Source organism: Oryza sativa, chromosome 9, assembly GCF_034140825.1.
Source record: "Oryza sativa Japonica Group chromosome 9, ASM3414082v1".
Taxonomy (NCBI): Eukaryota; Viridiplantae; Streptophyta; class Magnoliopsida; order Poales; family Poaceae; genus Oryza; species Oryza sativa.
Window position 1 is genome coordinate 4,396,626 of NC_089043.1, and position 17,076 is coordinate 4,413,701.

The window sequence follows — 17,076 nt, forward strand, 5'->3', positions numbered from 1 at the left end:
AAAAAAAATCCACCATTTTTTTCACCCCAACCTTAACCTCTTGACTCTTCCTCTCCTCTCTCTCACACACACTTTCTACTCTCTCTCTCTCTCACTTCCTCTCATCCACAGGGCGCAGGGTGGGGCGGGCGGTGACCGGCCGAGAGCGGCGCGGGGAGGGGCAGGCGGCGACGGGCGGTGGCGGCGGGCAGGCTCGAGTGGTGCGCCACGCGGCGGCGGCGGGCGGGAGCCGCGGCAGGCTCCCGCGGCCGGCGACGGCGGGCGGGCTCGAGCGGCGCGCCGCGCGGCGGCATCGGCGGGCGGGAGCCGCGGTGAGCTCCCGCGGCCGGTGGCGGCGGGCCGCTGGCGCGGCCGGCTAGCTGGCTAGGGTTTCTGCTTTTTTTGTTTTTTTGTTTTTTTTTTGCTGAAAAATATCTCCGGATATCCGATGAAAAATCCCGGATAGTTTCCGGCCTTTTCCGATTCCGTCGGATATCACCCTTATCCTATATACCTATACAAATCATCCCCACTACTAGAATTCTCTGTTTCCTGGTGCTTCCACGTCATCAATTTGTTTTGAACCGTCAGATCTAATCTAATCTAATCTAATCATCCCAGCCTACTTCATCCCGCATCCGGTCCGTCTTCCTCCTCCCCACCGCATCGCTCCTCTGTCCTCTCTCGTGTGGACCCGCATCGGCTCCTCTCCCGCATCTCGCTTCGCCGCCCCACCACCTCTCTCTCTCCCCGCACCGCATCTACGCCGCGCCCCAGTCCACACCACCCGCATCTCGCTGCGCGCCCGCGCCCCACCGCCGCATCTCGCTGCACGTCACGCCGCATCGCGCTCGCCTGTCCCCACCGCACGCAGTGCCTCGCCAGTACCGGAGCCAGCATGTCCGGGTGGATGTCGAGCTGGCTCGGCTCGGCTCGGCTCGGTCTGGCTCGTTAGGATAACGAGCTAGCTCGGCTCGGCTTGTTATCCTAACGAGCTAAAAACCCAGCTCGGCTCGGCTCGTTTGAATGCTCGAGCCAGCTCGTTAGGCTCGTGAGCTTTGGGGGCAGCCGGCGACCACGGAGGCACGGAAGCAGCTCAACCTCGCCGGCACCTTGACAGCTCGCCGATGACCACGGGGAGGAGCTTGACGGCGGAGGAAACGAGCTCGAGCTCGCCGGCGACCACGGTGAGGAGCTTGGTGGTGGAGGGGACGAGCTCGAGCTCGTCGGCGACCACGGGGAGGACCTTGGCGGCGGAGGGGACGAGGTCGAGCTTGCCGGCGGCATCAGGCACAGGGGGAGGGGTGGAGAGCGGCGGCGGCGCGTGGGACGAGCTCGAGCTCGCCGACGGCGTCGGGCGTGGGGGCAGGGAGAGGTGGAGAGCGGCGAGCCACCGGCGGCGGGCGCTGGGGTTAGGTGGCGGCGTTGGTCGCTAGGGTGGAGGCGCAGAGCGGCGACGTTGGGCATGGCCGCGTGAGCCGCGTCGCGTGGCGCCGGCGTGTCGGGGAGATGGGGAGCTCAGCCGCCACCACCAGGGAAGGGGGAAGGGGGAAGGGAAGCTAGGGTTTTGGCTTTTGGTCTATTGTGCCTTCTAAATAAATGGGTCTATGGGCTTTGTGGTCTGGCAGCCTAGCTCGATAAGGCTCGCTGTGGAGATTATGGATATCCCATATCTACACGGCGATACTATTTGGGCTGGATATAGGATACCGAATATGTATAGAATATCTTATTTGTATCTCGGGTTTGTTTCTTAACTTGTACAACAAGGAAACACCTTGAGACTTAGTCGGTCACAGCTGTATTTAATCTATATCTGTGTATTCCGTTAGGGATATTGATTATCTTTTGTAACCCGGACTCCTTCCCATATATAAGGGGGGTCCGGGCGCCTCTAGGGGCGGAGGTTGATTTTCCCTAAATCATACAATCAATAATACACTCGGCGGATTCATCCCCGGACAGGAGTAGGGTATTACTTCTTTTATAAGAAGGCCTGAACCTGTATAAATCCTTTGTCTCCAAACCCATACACTTTCCTAGCTTGATAGCCACCCCCTTTTATTATTGCCGAAATCTAGTTTCGACAGTTGGCGCGCCAGGTAGGGGAGGCGTCAAGCTTTTCGCCGATCAGTGCAATGGGTCCTTTCTCCGGCATCGACGACCTCGTCTTCCCACCCGGGCAGACGTTTCGGTTCGGCAGCCTCGACTTCGTCACCGACAACTTCGGCAAGATTTCTCTCTTTGACTCGGAATCGGACCAGTCGGGAGAGAACCGGATCTCAGTCCCGTTTGGATTCCCAAACGCGGCTGAAACCTACTTCAAGACCATCTCAATCGAGTCGGCTTCAAACCACTCGGCTGAGATCGCATCTTCTCCAACGACACCAGATCAAGATGATGGGGCTTACCCACCAGTCCTGATGAAGCTCCCCGACGATTTAGCGGCCGTCTCCACCACGACAGCGTCTTCATCCCGTAGGCCTAGGCGGAAGTCGGTTTCAACACCGATTTCGCCTAGCTTCAGGGAAGTCGGCGTCATCCTCCAACCACTCGGCACGGTTTCGACGGATCAGCTAGATGACCATTACAGCTCTCCCACCGTCGACTCGCGCCCCACCGACATCGTGGAGTACGATGAGTTTAGCTCTCGCTACCACGACCCGGATCTCGACGACTTCGACGGAAGCCTAGATGACAACTACACCCCTCTCTACTTTGGCGTTTTCATGGCCAATAACGAGACGGAGGAGCAACGCCAAGCCCGGGAGACCGAAGAACGTCGCCGACTGGAGGAGGAGCATCAAGCACAAGAACAAGAACGGCTACGGCGTGAGCAGCAAGACCGTGAGCGGATCGCCAAGGAGGCTGAAGATCGACGTCAGCGAGCTTTGGAAGCAGGGCGCCGAGCGCGTGATCTCATCGGACAACAAGACGTCGAAGGGACACCGGTTTTCCGCACCCCTCAACAGAATGCGGTTGCCGCGATCACCCTTCTCGACACCCTCCTCAACCAAAACGAGCTCAATCGTTCCGACCACGTCGTCAACATCTTGAACTAGACGAAGACCATGATCGCGGCTTCGGTCCCAGTTAACTCCGAAAGCTTCCACACGCCGACTGGTAGCCGAGTCCCCCACTTCCGATCTCATGATTACCGTCATCCAAGCCTCAGCATCACCGGCGCAGGATCCAACCGCAGGAGCAGGGGTCACGACGAGCGGTCTGTTCACTCACCTCCCGACCTTCATAGGGAGCGCCGAGTGGAACGGCCTCGCTCACCACCTCGTCGCCGCCCCATCGATCTTCGCGACACAATCATACAGCGCCGAGCAGCTCGAGGCTACTATCACTCGCCGGACCGCCACGACGACGACCTTGACGGAGTAGCAGCCTTCACCGACGACCTGCGTCGAGTGGATTGGCCAGCCGGCTTCAAACCGACTGGAATAGAGAAGTATGACGGCACCACTAACCCCGAATCGTGGCTTACCGTCTACGGTCTCGCAATCCGTGCAGCAGGAGGAGACAACAAGGCCATGGCGAATTATTTACCGGTGGCTTTAGCAGATTCCGCCCGATCTTGGCTCCATGGATTGCCCCGTGGTACAATTGGATCTTGGGCCGAACTACGCGACCACTTCATCGCCAACTTCCAAGGCACCTTCGAGCGTCCCGGCACACAATATGATCTCTACAACGTCATTCAGAAGTCCGGAGAATCCCTTCGAGATTACATCCGGCGATTTTCTGAACAACGTAACAAGATCTCCGACATCACCGACGACGTCATCATCGCCGCGTTCACCAAAGGGATTCGCCACGAAGAACTAGTCGGCAAGTTTGGGCGTAAGCCTCCCAGGACAGTCAAGCTTATGTTTGAAAAAGCCAACGAGTACGCCAAAGCTGAAGACGCCGTCACCGCATCAAAGCAGTCGGGTCCCAGTTGGAAGCAAAACAAGGGTACGCCGGCTACGGGAGGAGGTGGAAGTAACAATCATAAGGACCGCAAGCGTAAGCCTGCGGAACTTGTTGCAACCGCCAGTCACTCTTCTCGACAGCGTTCGCGCGTCAACACGTTCGACAAGATCATGAACTCCCAATGCCCACACCATCCTAACTCCAACCACGTGGCCAAAGATTGTTTCGTCTACAAGCAATTTGCGGATCAATACACCAAGACTGCACGGAAGAACACCGACGAAGAACAAAGCACGTCGAGGAAGAAGGACGACGGCGACACCCCGGCAGGTTTTCAAGATCACCGCAAGGAGCTCAACCATATCTTCGGCGGCCCCCTGGCTTATGAGTCTAAACGGAAGCAGAAGTTGACTGAACGGGAGATCAATGCTGTTCAGCCCGACACGCCCCAGTATCTTCGATGGTCAGAAATTGCAATCAAGTTTGACCGCTCGGATCATCCTGACCGAGTGGTCCACCCGGGGCGGTACCCCCTGGTACTAGACCCAGTGGTCCGTAATGTCAAGCTTCGCAGAACCCTCATTGACGGTGGCAGCGCACTCAACATCCTTTTCGCCAAGACCTTGGATGATATGCAGATTCCTCGCTCCGAGCTGAAACCAAGCAATGCGCCTTTTCACGGAGTAATTCCAGGATTATCCGCAACTCCACTCGGCCAGATCACCCTCCCGGTCACTTTTGGTACTCGGGAAAACTTTCGCACAGAGAATATCAGCTTCGAAGTCGCCGATTTCGAGACAGCTTACCATGCCATACTCGGACGCCCGGCGTTAGCCAAGTTCATGGCCGTCCCGCACTACACTTACATGATGATGAAGATGCCTGGTCCCCGAGGAGTGCTATCCCTACGGAGCGACATCAAGCAAGCCGTCACATGCGACAAGGAGAGTTGCGACATGGCCCAAACTCGCGAGATGGCGTCTGCCCGAGAGGACATCCGACTGGCTGCTGCCACGGCGAGCGAAGGAGAAATACCTGCCACCAAGACTTCAAAAAGTGGAGAAAGCGAAGCCAAGACTAAGAAGATTCCCCTAGATCCCTCTGATTCTACTAAAACTGCTGTAATAGGCGCCGAGTTAGATTGTAAATAGGAAAGCGCGCTCATCACCTTTCTTCAGAATAATAAAGATATCTTTGCGTGGAAACCATCGGATATGCCCGGTATTCCTAGAGAGGTGATTGAGCACTCCTTACATGTCAAAGAAGATGCCAAGCCGATCAAACAACGACTCCGCCGATTCGCACAAGACAGGAAGGACGCAATCAAGGAGGAATTAACCAAGCTGTTAGCAGCAGGCTTCATCAAAGAAGTTCTTCATCCCGATTGGCTGGCAAACCCGGTTCTAGTTCGGAAGAAAACAGGGCAATGGCGCATGTGTGTTGATTATACCGACCTCAACAAGTCTTGCCCCAAAGATCCTTTTGGGTTGCCTCGCATTGACCAGGTAGTTGACTCAACCGCCGGCTGTGAGCTTCTCAGTTTTTTGGACTGCTACTCGGGGTATCATCAGATCCGACTGAAGGAATCCGACTGCTTGAAGACTTCATTCATCACGCCTTTTGGGGCATACTGCTACGTCACCATGCCGTTCGGACTAAAAAACGCAGGAGCAACTTATCAACGTATGATCCAAAGATGCTTCTCAACGCAGATCGGCCGCAACGTTGAAGCCTATGTGGATGATGTAGTCGTCAAGACCAAGCAAAAGGATGATTTGATCTCGGATCTAGAAGAAACCTTTGCGAGCATCCGTGCTTTCAGGAAGAAATTGAACCCTGAAAAGTGCACCTTCGTAGTACCGTCAGGGAAGCTGCTTGGCTTTATGGTGTCTCATAGGGGCATCCAAGCCAACCCGGAGAAAGTTACTGCTATCCTCAACATGAAACCGCCAAGTACCCAGAAAGATGTTCAGAAGCTGACTGGATGCATGGCGGCGCTCAGCCGATTTGTTTCACGACTTGGCGAGCGGGGGATGCCCTTCTTTAAGCTGCTGAAGAAAACAGATAGCTTCCGGTGGGGACCCGAAGCACAGAAGGCCTTCGAAGATTTCAAAAAACTCCTCACCGAGCCACCAGTCTTAGCCTCACCACACCCGCAGGAGCCGTTGTTGCTGTATGTATCAGCCACCTCCCAGGTTGTGAGCACAGTCTTGGTCGTTGAGCGCGAGGAAGAAGGCCATGTCCAGAAAGTCCAGCGACCGATTTACTTTGTCAGCGAGGTCCTAGCCGACTCCAAAACGAGGTACCCTCAGGTTCAAAAGCTGTTATATGGTATTCTAATTACTACCAGGAAGCTATCTCACTACTTTCAAGGTCACTCGGTAACGGTGGTCACATCATTTCCACTCGGTGATATACTGCACAACCGCGAAGCGAACGGACGTATTGCTAAGTGGGCTTTGGAGTTGATGTCTTTGGACATATCATTCAAGCCCCGAATTTCAATCAAGTCCCAAGCGTTAGCTGATTTTGTCGCCGAATGGACCGAGTGCCAAGAGGATACCCCCGCGGAGAACATGGAGCATTGGACCATGCATTTTGACGGATCCAAACGACTTTCGGGCACTGGAGCAGGAGTGGTTTTGATTTCCCCAACTGGAGAAAGATTAAGCTATGTACTTTGGATACATTTTTCGGCGTCCCACAATGTCGCCGAGTATGAGGCCCTCCTTCATGGACTACGGATTGCAATTTCCCTAGGGATAAAGCGTCTAATAGTTCGAGGTGATTCACAGCTGGTTGTCAACCAAGTTATGAAAGAGTGGTCCTGCCTTGACGACAATATGATGGCATATCGACAAGAGGTGCGCAAATTGGAAGACAAGTTCGATGGACTCGAGCTCAGTCACGTTCTTCGACACAACAATGAAGCCGCCGACAGACTTGCCAATTTTGGATCCAAGCGCGAGACGGCGCCCTCAGATGTTTTCGTCGAACACCTTTACACACCGACCGTACCTCATAAAGATACTATTCAAGATGCGGACACTCATGACGTGGCTATGGTTGAAGCCGACTGGCGAGAGCCCTTCATACGATTTTTAATTTCTCAAGAACTCCCTCAAGATAAAGATGAAGCCGAGCGGATTTCAAGGCGGAGCAAACTTTATGTTATGCATGAATCTGAGCTATACAAGAAAAGCCCTTCAGGAATTCTGCAACGCTGCGTATCTTTAGAGGAAGGGAGACAATTGCTGAAAGATATACATTCTGGGATTTGCGGAAACCATGCCGCTGCACGCACCATTGTCGGCAAAGCTTACCGGCAGGGTTTTTTCTGGCCTACTGCAGTGTCCGACGCCGACAAGATTGTGCGCACGTGCGAAGGTTGCCAATTTTTCGCCAGACAAATTCATCTACCAGCTCAAGAGTTGCAGACTATCCCGCTGTCTTGGCCGTTTGTGGTTTGGGGGCTTGACATGGTTGGCCCGTTTAAAAAGGCAGTCGGCGGTTACACGCATCTCTTTGTGGCCATTGACAAATTCTCCAAGTGGATTGAAGCTAAACCGGTTGTCACAATCACAGCAGATAATGCTCGAGACTTCTTCATCAACATTGTGCATAGATTTGGAGTGCCCAATCGGATAATCACTGATAATGGCACACAATTCACTGGCGGAGTTTTTAAAGACTTTTGTGAGGACTTTGGAATTAAGATTTGCTACGCCTCAGTGGCACACCCCATGAGCAATGGACAGGTGGAGCGAGCTAATGGCATGATACTTCAAGGGATTAAAGCGCGTGTCTTTGACCGGCTAAAACCCTATGCCGGCAAATGGGTACAACAGCTGCCATCGGTACTTTGGTCTTTGCGAACTACACCCAGTCGGGCCACAGGCCAGTCACCTTTTTTCCTTGTCTATGGGGCAGAAGCAATGTTGCCAAGTGAAGTTGAATTCGAGTCTTTGCGCTTTCGAAATTTCCGTGAAGATCGCTACGAAGAGGACCGAGTGGATGACTTCCACCGATTGGAAGAAGTCCGCGAAGCAGCTTTGATTCGGTCGGCTCGATATTTACAAGGGTTGCGGCGCTATCATAATCGCAATGTTCGATCTCGTGCCTTTTTAGTCGGTGATCTGGTTTTGAGGAAAATTCAAACTACACGAGATCGGCACAAGTTATCTCCTCTATGGGAAGGGCCATTTATTATCTCTGAAGTCACCCGGCCAGGTTCTTATCGACTCAAGCGCGAAGACGGTACTCTTGTCGATAACTCTTGGAACATTGAACATCTTCGTCGTTTCTATGCTTAAGCTTATCATTGTATTTCCCTATCTTGACTGTCAACATCAAGTTTTCTTCTTGCCGTTGTCAGTCGGGGGCTATCATCATAATAATGGAGTGTGATTTTTTATCAATTCAGTTTGCTTACTTGGTTTATCATTGCCTTGTTTGGTTTTTCTACTCAGTTTGCGAGGACTGAAAGTTTTTTAATAGCTTCTTTGGGTTTTAGGCTCAACAAAGCTTAACAAAAACTTTTAAGAAATCAAAAACTTGGCAAGAATCATCAAGCACAGCATAAATACACCAGTATTGTACAAATTGAGCCTCCATGCATTATATTCATGATCAGTCATAATCAGTCATTTCATCATCAGAGTCATTGTTACTCGGTTGGAGGTCGTTGTTGCGGAATTGCTCTACGACATCACTTGCAATTTTGTCAGCCGCATTTTGTGCACTGCTGATAAGATCAAGAGCAGCTTCTTCACTTGTCCCGTTTGCAAAGCCATCAATGGTGTCAACTTCAATTCTCGGGTACAAGGATTTTGTCATCGCCAAGGCCATGCTAGCTCCCATACTTCCAGCTTTCTTGATATTCTTGAAATATACATCCGGAGCAACACTCAGCTTGTCGAATATTTCGGTTGCGTCGAGTGCACTCGGACCACTGTTATTGAGGAACATAGCTTGGATGAGTGGTGCAGCGACATTGGCGACTTCATCTCTTGCTCCTTCAAGCCTCTTGATCTTACCAACCAGGACATCAAATTGAGCTTGAGACTTGATTTTACGGTCTACACAACACATTTATAATAAGAATCTACTGCATTAAAAAGAGGAAAGTTCAGATCATCAGCCGGCAGTACCTTCAACTTCTTTCAAGGCTGAGTCCCTTTCTGCAGCCAATTCTGCTTTGTCTTTTTTCAAGGCTTCAATCTGTTTCTCCATCTGAGCCATTCTGGTGGCTTGCGCTGTTTGAAATCCAAGTGTTTGAGGATGCAATTATGACAGCATAAATCAATGGAACAGATCTGGATGATTACCTTTTGATGAACCACTTAGCTCGAAGTTTGAATCCTGGAGCTGGGCAATTCGGTCCCTTAACTCCTTCTCTGTCTTTTTGGCGCACTCCTTGGCCTCATGCAGCTGGTCCCTAACTGCTTCTAGAGTTCCCAAATGAGGAACCAGCTTTTCCAAAGTTGTAGTCTTGGCCTCATTGCGAAGATGGATTCTCTGCATGGTGGATCATGGTTCAGTTCTACTAAAGAGAGAACAAAGTTATTAAAGGCAGTCGCCCGGAAGATTTACATTCACAATGCGAGTGGCTTCTCCAAGTGCTTTCTTCAGCTGGCACACTTCCTCATCTTCTTTTTGACGATTTATAACGATGCCGGCAACTTGCGAGTTCTCGTCCCACCATTTGAGCAAGATAGGAGGACGGGAGTCATCAGCCGCCTTTATGCGAGGAATTATTTCTTCGTCATCGCCTAGTGTTCCTGATGTATTTCCAAGACATTAGACGAGTAAGCTGAAGTTATTTAAATCGGCATCACTTGAGAAGATGTGTTACCTGAGGATGTTCCTGGCTGAACATGAGGTGGTCCTTGTTCTTTATTTAGAGACCCAATCATTGAGTCTTTACCAGCCTCTGGTCCTTGGGAAGTTGTCGTTTGCGCTTCAACTTCCGGGATTTCTTCATCGGGACCTACGTCCGACTGGTTTCCAGTCGGGGGCTCTTGTGTTGTTGCAGTTTCAGCTGTTGCCGACTGGACTCCAGTTGGCGGCTGGTCACTCGGATCGGCTTTGTCATCCGAAGCATGGGCGCCAGCCGGCTGGTTTTCGGCAGTCGGCTGGCTTTCGGCAGTTGGCTGGTTTTCGGCAGACGGCTCAGTGTCTTTGGATAAATTTGGCTCTGTCACAGCCGGATCAGGATCTTTTCCAGTTGGATCTATGTCGGACGGTTTCCTGCAAAGCGTCCTTTCGATACTCAGCATAATTTCTATAAGGGAAGCATGCCGAAACAAGATGGTACCGAGAAGTTTATACCTGGAAGATGTTCTAATCTTTGGCATTTGACGGCCAGCCAGTTTTTTCCTGGGCATGGTATGCTTTGGGAGTTTGTTGGGCGTGCCCTTGTCCCCAGATTTGTTGCTGTCATCGCCCTCATCGTCATTAAGCACCAGCTTTCTCTTGCGAGGACCTGTCTGACCAGCCGGTTTGGAGGTTTGAGGTTGTGGGTCTGACCTGATTGTCGGCCCTCCACTTCCCTGAATGGTGTGCTGGCGAGGAGATCGGCGCTGAGCAATTGGGGGATCAGATTTCATCAATACGTAATCCTGAATGAGATGTCTCCATGGTTAGTTAACTCAACATGAAGACAAGATACTATTTTGGTCATAAGTTGAAAATTTCAGGTACATACCTGCGGAGGCGGATTGAATGCATTATATGGCACAACTGGCAGCTGGTGTGAGTAGCTAACGACAATGGCATTTGAGAAGATTTTATACATTCTCTCCTTCATGATTTTGAAATCCAGAGAGTCTGGTTCTTCGCGATTAGGATCGTGCTTGCCGTCAAACTCAAAAGCTGTACGGGATCTTTCTTTAATTGGCGCCAGTCGGCATTTAATGAAATGCCGAGTGATCTGCTCTCCTTGCAAGCCTTGTTCTTTGAGTTTTAACATGCGATCCAACAATTCCAAGGCTTGGGCAGCTTCATCTCCGATTGGAAGAGAGTTCCAAGTATCTTGGTACACCGGGGGAAGACAAGAGTATTCGGGAAGAGCAGGCTCAGGATTCTGAACATAAAACCAGTTCGCATGCCATCCTTTGTTTGAAGTCTTGAAGGGCATAGAGAAATACTTTTGGCTCAGAGTTCCCCTCAGCTGGAATCCTGCCCCCCCGACTACACATGGCTTACTCTTGTTTGGTTGGGGTTTGAGGAAGAAGATCCGGCGAAACAGGGCAAAGTGAGGCTTGATTCCCAAAAAGGCTTCACAAACATGGACGAAATTGGCGATGTGCACTATGGAATTTGGGTTTAGGTGATGCAAGCTGATTCCATAGAAGTTCAAGATCCCGCGGAAAAATTTCGAGGTCGGAAGAGCGAAGCCGCCGTAGAAGAAATGCGAGAAGACCACAATCTCGTGTGTATCGGGGGTCGGAAAAATCTCACCGCACGCTGGCCGCCACCCGATGATCTCCTTAGCAGGGAGAACGCCGTGCGCCACCATCTCCTTCAGGTTCTCTTCCGTTACGTCAGACGGCGCCCATTGGCTTTCGAAGCTTTCTCTCTCTTCCGCCATCGAGTTTCCTCAAATGCGCTGATTTGATTCGAGGGATGGCTTGGGAGAGGTGAGGAATTGAGGCGGTGGATCACGGGAAGGATTTTGATCACTTTTTGAAGGTGGATTTGGGTGGATTGGTGAACCCTAGTTCGCCGGCGCAGTTCTGCACTGTAGCAAGGAGTGGGGAAAATGGCGAGAGTTCCGGCGGGGAAGATGAAGCGTCGTTTGCATCTCGGATTTCTTGTTAAGGGTATCGGAGGTGCAAATGGGCCTAGGCCTGAACAGTACTTCAGCCCAATACTTTTAACAGCGTGGCCCATTGTGTTCCTTAGGGACTTAGGCATATTTTGCTTTGGCAATATTATGCGCACAATAGTGTTGCCCGATGCTGATAAAATCCTTTTTATGCGGTCATATAATTCTTTGGAATTATTGCAATGCAAATTAAAAGGTGCCCGACAGAAAGGTGTTATACCGCTTTTTTGTTAGCTTTATTAGGCTATAAAAGCTGTCTGGGTTAATCTGGAATGACTTGTTTTTATCATAGTCACTTCCTTGGTATGTTATATACCTATTTTCATTATGGTAAATAGTCATAGCCTAGGCTATTAGACTTATTCATTACCATAATTTTTTATATAATACTTGGTGGGTGATCTTTAGAGTTTTATATTCGGATGCCTGTCCAGTGTGTTCATTCGTGAACCTTTTAGAGTGTAAACCACTCGGACTCTTTTTGTTATGGCTAAAAAGCAGTCGGCTAGAATGCCTCTTTAGGCGCCGCGTATGCTTTTGCCATCTGATGCGTGATAGTGCTATTATTTTGTTCTCAACTATATGTTTAGTTTGTTAACTAATCACATAGTTGGGGGCTACACCTAATTAGGTGCATCTATTCGATGCACCATATTCTTTATCTTTTCGCCCTTTACAGTCTTCGTCTTCGCTACTCGGTGGGCCTTGGCATGAATAATCTGAAGCACTCGGATTGCTATCTTTGAGAAGGCTACGATGGTTGACTGCAAAGGTCTCGGGGGCTACTGTGGAGATTATGGATATCCCATATCTACACGGCGATACTATTTGGGCTGGATATAGGATACCGAATATGTATAGAATATCTTATTTGTATCTCGGGTTTGTTTCTTAACTTGTACAACAAGGAAACACCTTGAGACTTAGTCGGTCACAGCTGTATTTAATCTATATCTGTGTATTCCGTTAGGGATATTGATTATCTTTTGTAACCCGGACTCCTTCCCATATATAAGGGGGGTCCGGGCGCCTCTAGGGGCGGAGGTTGATTTTCCCTAAATCATACAATCAATAATACACTCGGCGGATTCATCCCCGGACAGGAGTAGGGTATTACTTCTTTTATAAGAAGGCCTGAACCTGTATAAATCCTTTGTCTCCAAACCCATACACTTTCCTAGCTTGATAGCCACCCCCTTTTATTATTGCCGAAATCTAGTTTCGACACTCGCGAGCAGCTCGCGAGCTAGCTCGAGCTGGCTCGTTATCTCTAACGAGCTAAACTTCCAGCTCGGCTCGTTAGGAAAATCAAACGAGCCGAGCCAAGCTTGTCACGAGCCGAGCAAGCTAACGAGCCACGAGCTTTCTGTCCACCCCATTATTGCCGCCCGCCTCCCGTGTCGCACGGGTTCCCCTTCGCCTCCCCCTCCTAGCGCCGGCCACTTCGCCTTCCCTGCCCCATCAAGATAGTTGATGTCTCCTCAACTTCAAGAAACTATCGTCGTCCACGTCCTGCTCGGTCGAGCCCTCACACGCTGCCCGATTCACTTCGTACTGCATATTTCTCACCAAAAACCATCGTTCCGTTCGTTTTCCCTGCCTTTAAAGCTTCAGCCGCCTCCTCACCTTCAAGAAACCTCAGGGATATATATTGCTCTACCAAAGGTATAGCTTCTTCCTCTTCTTCTTGAACCATAACCATATATGTTCATTCAATCTATCGGCCTACATTTCTCCTTTGAGTCATACTCGATTGATTTGTTCATGTTATATATCAGATTATCAACGGAAGGACATGTTAAATATGTGATCCGAATTTTGGGCCCACAATATATTCGAATTAGTTTCCTAGTAGGATTAGTTTCCTAGTAGGAGTTCCTATTAGGTTTCCTATTAGATGTCTTTCTATTATCCCCTATATATACTCTTGTAAGCCGTACGGGAAGGGGAGACGTTCCCATTGTTATTCCTCTACGTTTGTAATCATCTCTTCTATAGTGATCATTGCCGGTCGGCGCCCGTGATTTTTTCCCGCAAGGGTTTTCCACGTAAAAATTCGTGTCTTCGTTGTGCATCTATTTTCATAACAAGTGCTATCAGAGCTTTGGAGATCCGATCCATTACTTCGCCGCCGCCGGCGCCGGTTTCGGGTTCGTCGTCCCCGAATCAATCTGTTCAGCGTTGTACCGGTTGAGTCCGAGTCGACGCCGTCCAACGCCTGCGCAGCCACGCGCCGAGGAGAAGGTGCAGCAGCTGGCCAGGCGCAGCAGGAGAAAAGGCATGTCGAAACTAGATTTCGGCAATAAAAAAGGGGGTGGCTATCAAGCTTGGAAAGTGTATGGGTTTGGAGACAAAGGATTTATACAGGTTCAGGCCTTCTTATAAAAGAAGTAATACCTACTCCTGTCCGGGGATGAATCCGCCGAGTGTGTTATTGATTGTATGATTTAGAGAAAATCAACCTCCGCCCCTAGAGGCGCCCGGACCCCCCTTATATATGGGAAGGAGTCCGGGTTACAAAAGATAATCAATATCCCTAACGGAATACACAGATATAGATTAAATACAGCCGTGACCGACTAAGTCTCAAGGTGTTTCCTTGTTGTACAAGTTAAGAAACAAACCCGAGATACAAATAAGATATTCTATACATATTCGGTATCCTATATCCAGCCCAAATAGTATCGCCGTGTAGATATGGGATATCCATAATCTCCACAGTAGCCCCCGAGACCTTTGCAGTCAACCATCAGAGCCTTCTCAAAGATAATAATCCGAGTGCTTCAAAACTTATCATGCCAAGGCCTGCCGAGTAGCGAAGACGAAGACTGTAAAGGGCGAAAAGATAAAAATATGGTGCATCGAATAGATGCACCTAATTAGGTGAAGCCCCCAACTATGTGATTAGTTAACGAACTAAACATATAGTTAAGAAACAAAATAATAACACAATTGTGCATCATATGACAAAAGCATACACAATGACAAAAGTATAACACCTTTCTGTCGGGCACCTTTTAATTTGCATTGCAATAATTCCAAAGAATTATATGACCGCATAAAAAGGATTTTATCAGCATTGGGCAACACTATTGTGCGCATAATATTGCCAAAGCAAAATATGCCTAAGTCCCTAAGGAACACAATGGGCCACGCTGTTAAAAGTATTGGGCTGAAGTACTGTTCAGGCCTAGGCCCATTTGCACCTCCGATACCCTTAACAATAAATCCCGATATCCAAGCGACGCTTCGTCTTCCCCGCCGGAACTCTCGCCATTTTCCCCACTCCTTGCTACAGTGCAGAACTGCGCCGGCGAACTAGGGTTCACCACTCCACTCAAATCCACCTTCGAAAAGTGCATCAAAATCCTTCCCGTGATCCACCACCTTAATCCCTCATTTCTCCCAAGCCATCCCTCGAATCAAATCAGCGCATTTGAGAAAAATCGATGGCGGAAGAGAGAGAAAGCTTCGAAAGCCAATGGGCGCCATCCGACATGACGGAAGAAAACCTGAAGGAGATGGTGGCGCACAGCATTCTCCCTGCCAAGGAGATCATCGGGTGGCGGCCAGCATGCGGTGAAGCCTTTCCAACCCCCGATACACACGAGGTCGTGGTCTTCTCTCATTTCTTTTATGGCGGATTTGCTCTTCCAACCTCAAAGTTCTTCCGTGGGATACTGAATTTCTATGGAATCAGCTTACATCACCTAAACCCGAATTCCATAGTCCACATTGCCAATTTCATCCATGTCTGTGAAGCTTTTTTGGGCATTAGACCTCATTTTGCTCTGTTCCGCCGAATATTTTTCCTTAAGCCTCAACCGAACAAAAACAAACCATGCGTAGTTGGAGGGGCTGGATTTCAACTGAGGGGCACTCTGAGCCAAAAGTATTTCTCCATGCCTTTCAAGACTTCAAACAAAGGATGGCACGCGAACTGGTTTTATGTTCAGAATCCTGAGCCTGCTCTTCCTGAATATTCTTGTCTTCCCCCGGTGTACCAAGATACTTGGAACTCTCTTCCAATCGGAGATGAAGCTGCCCAAGCCTTGGAATTGTTGGATCGCATGTTAAAACTCAAAGAACAAGGCTTGCAAGGAGAGCAGATCACTCGGCATTTCATCAAATGCCGACTGGCGCCAATTAAAGAAAGATCCCGTACAGCTTTTGAGTTCGACGGCAAGCATGATCCTAATCGCGAAGAACCAGACTCTCTGGATTTCAAAATCATGAAGGAGAGAATGTATAAAATCTTCTCAAATGCCATTGTCGTCAGCTACTCACACCAGCTGCCAGTTGTGCCATATAATGCATTCAATCCGCCTCCGCAGGTATGTATCTGAAATCTTCAACTTATGACCAAAATAGTATATTGTCTTCATGTTGAGTTAACTAACCATGGAGGCATCTTATTCAGGAATATGTATTGATGAAATCTGACCCCCCAATTGCTCAGCGCCGATCTCCTCGCCAGCACACCGTTCAGGGAGGTGGAGGGCCGACAATCAGGTCAGACCCACAACCTCAAACCTCCAAACCGGCTAGTCAGACAGGTCCTCGCAAGAGAAAGCTGGTGCTTAATGACGATGAGGGCGATGACAGCAACAAATCTGGGGACAAGGGCACGCCCAACAAACTCCCAAAGCATACCATGCCCAGGAAAAAACTGGCTGGCCGTCAAATGCCAAAGATTAGAACATCTTCCAGGTATAAACTTCTCGGTACCAACTCCCTTTGATATGCTTCTCTCATAGAAATTATGCTGAATATCGAAAGGATACTTTGCAGGAAACCGTCCGACATAGATCCAACTGGAAAAGATCCTGATCCGGCAGTGACAGAGCCAAATTTATCCAAAGACGCTGAGCCGTCTGCTGAAAACCAACCGACTGCCGAAAGCCAGCCGACCGCCGAAAGCCAGCCGACTGGCGCCCATGCTTCGGATGACAAAGCCGATCCGAGTGACCAGCCGCCAACTGGAGACCAGTCGGCAACAGCTGAAACTGCAACAACACGAGAGCCCCCGACTAGAAACCAGTCGGATGTAGGTCCCGATGAAGAAATCCCTGAAGTTGAAGCACAAACGACAACTTCCCAAGGACCAGAGGCTGGTAAAGACTCAATGATTGGGTCTCTAAATAAAGAACAAGGACCACCTCATGTTCAGCCAGGAACATCCTCAGGTAACATATCTTATCAAGTGATGCCGACTTAAATAACTTCAGCTTACTCGTCTAATGTCTTGGAAATACATCAGGAACACTAGGCGATGACGAAGAAACAATTCCTCGCATAAAGGCGGCTGATGACTCCCGTCCTCCTATCTTGCTCAAATGGTGGGACGA

General features: G+C 49.8%; 1 protein-coding gene across 1 annotated transcript; it reads right to left on the reverse strand.

The window, feature by feature from the left end:
• Nucleotides 1-9,671: 9,671 nt before the first annotated feature.
• Nucleotides 9,672-11,648, reverse strand: LOC136351836 (uncharacterized). The gene is made up of 5 exons (XM_066304256.1): nt 10,607-11,648; nt 10,231-10,520; nt 9,894-10,149; nt 9,755-9,793; nt 9,672-9,680 (listed from the first exon to the last, which is right to left on the reverse strand). Exons 1-5 carry the CDS (start codon nt 11,489-11,491, stop codon nt 9,672-9,674), a joined length of 1,479 nt encoding a protein of 492 aa, XP_066160353.1. The 5' UTR covers nt 11,492-11,648.
• Nucleotides 11,649-17,076: the final 5,428 nt, after the last annotated feature.

Coding starts and splice junctions, on each gene's coding strand:
- LOC136351836 (XM_066304256.1), bottom strand. CDS start 11,491: ATGGCGGAAGAGAGAGAAAGCTTCGAAAGCCAATGGGCGCCGTCTGAC. Junction 10,521..10,606: donor CATTCAATCCGCCTCCGCAG/GTATGTACCTGA, acceptor CATCTCATTCAG/GATTACGTATTGATGAAATC. Junction 9,794..9,893: donor CGACTGGAAACCAGTCGGAC/GTAGGTCCCGAT, acceptor CTCTAAATAAAG/AACAAGGACCACCTCATGTT.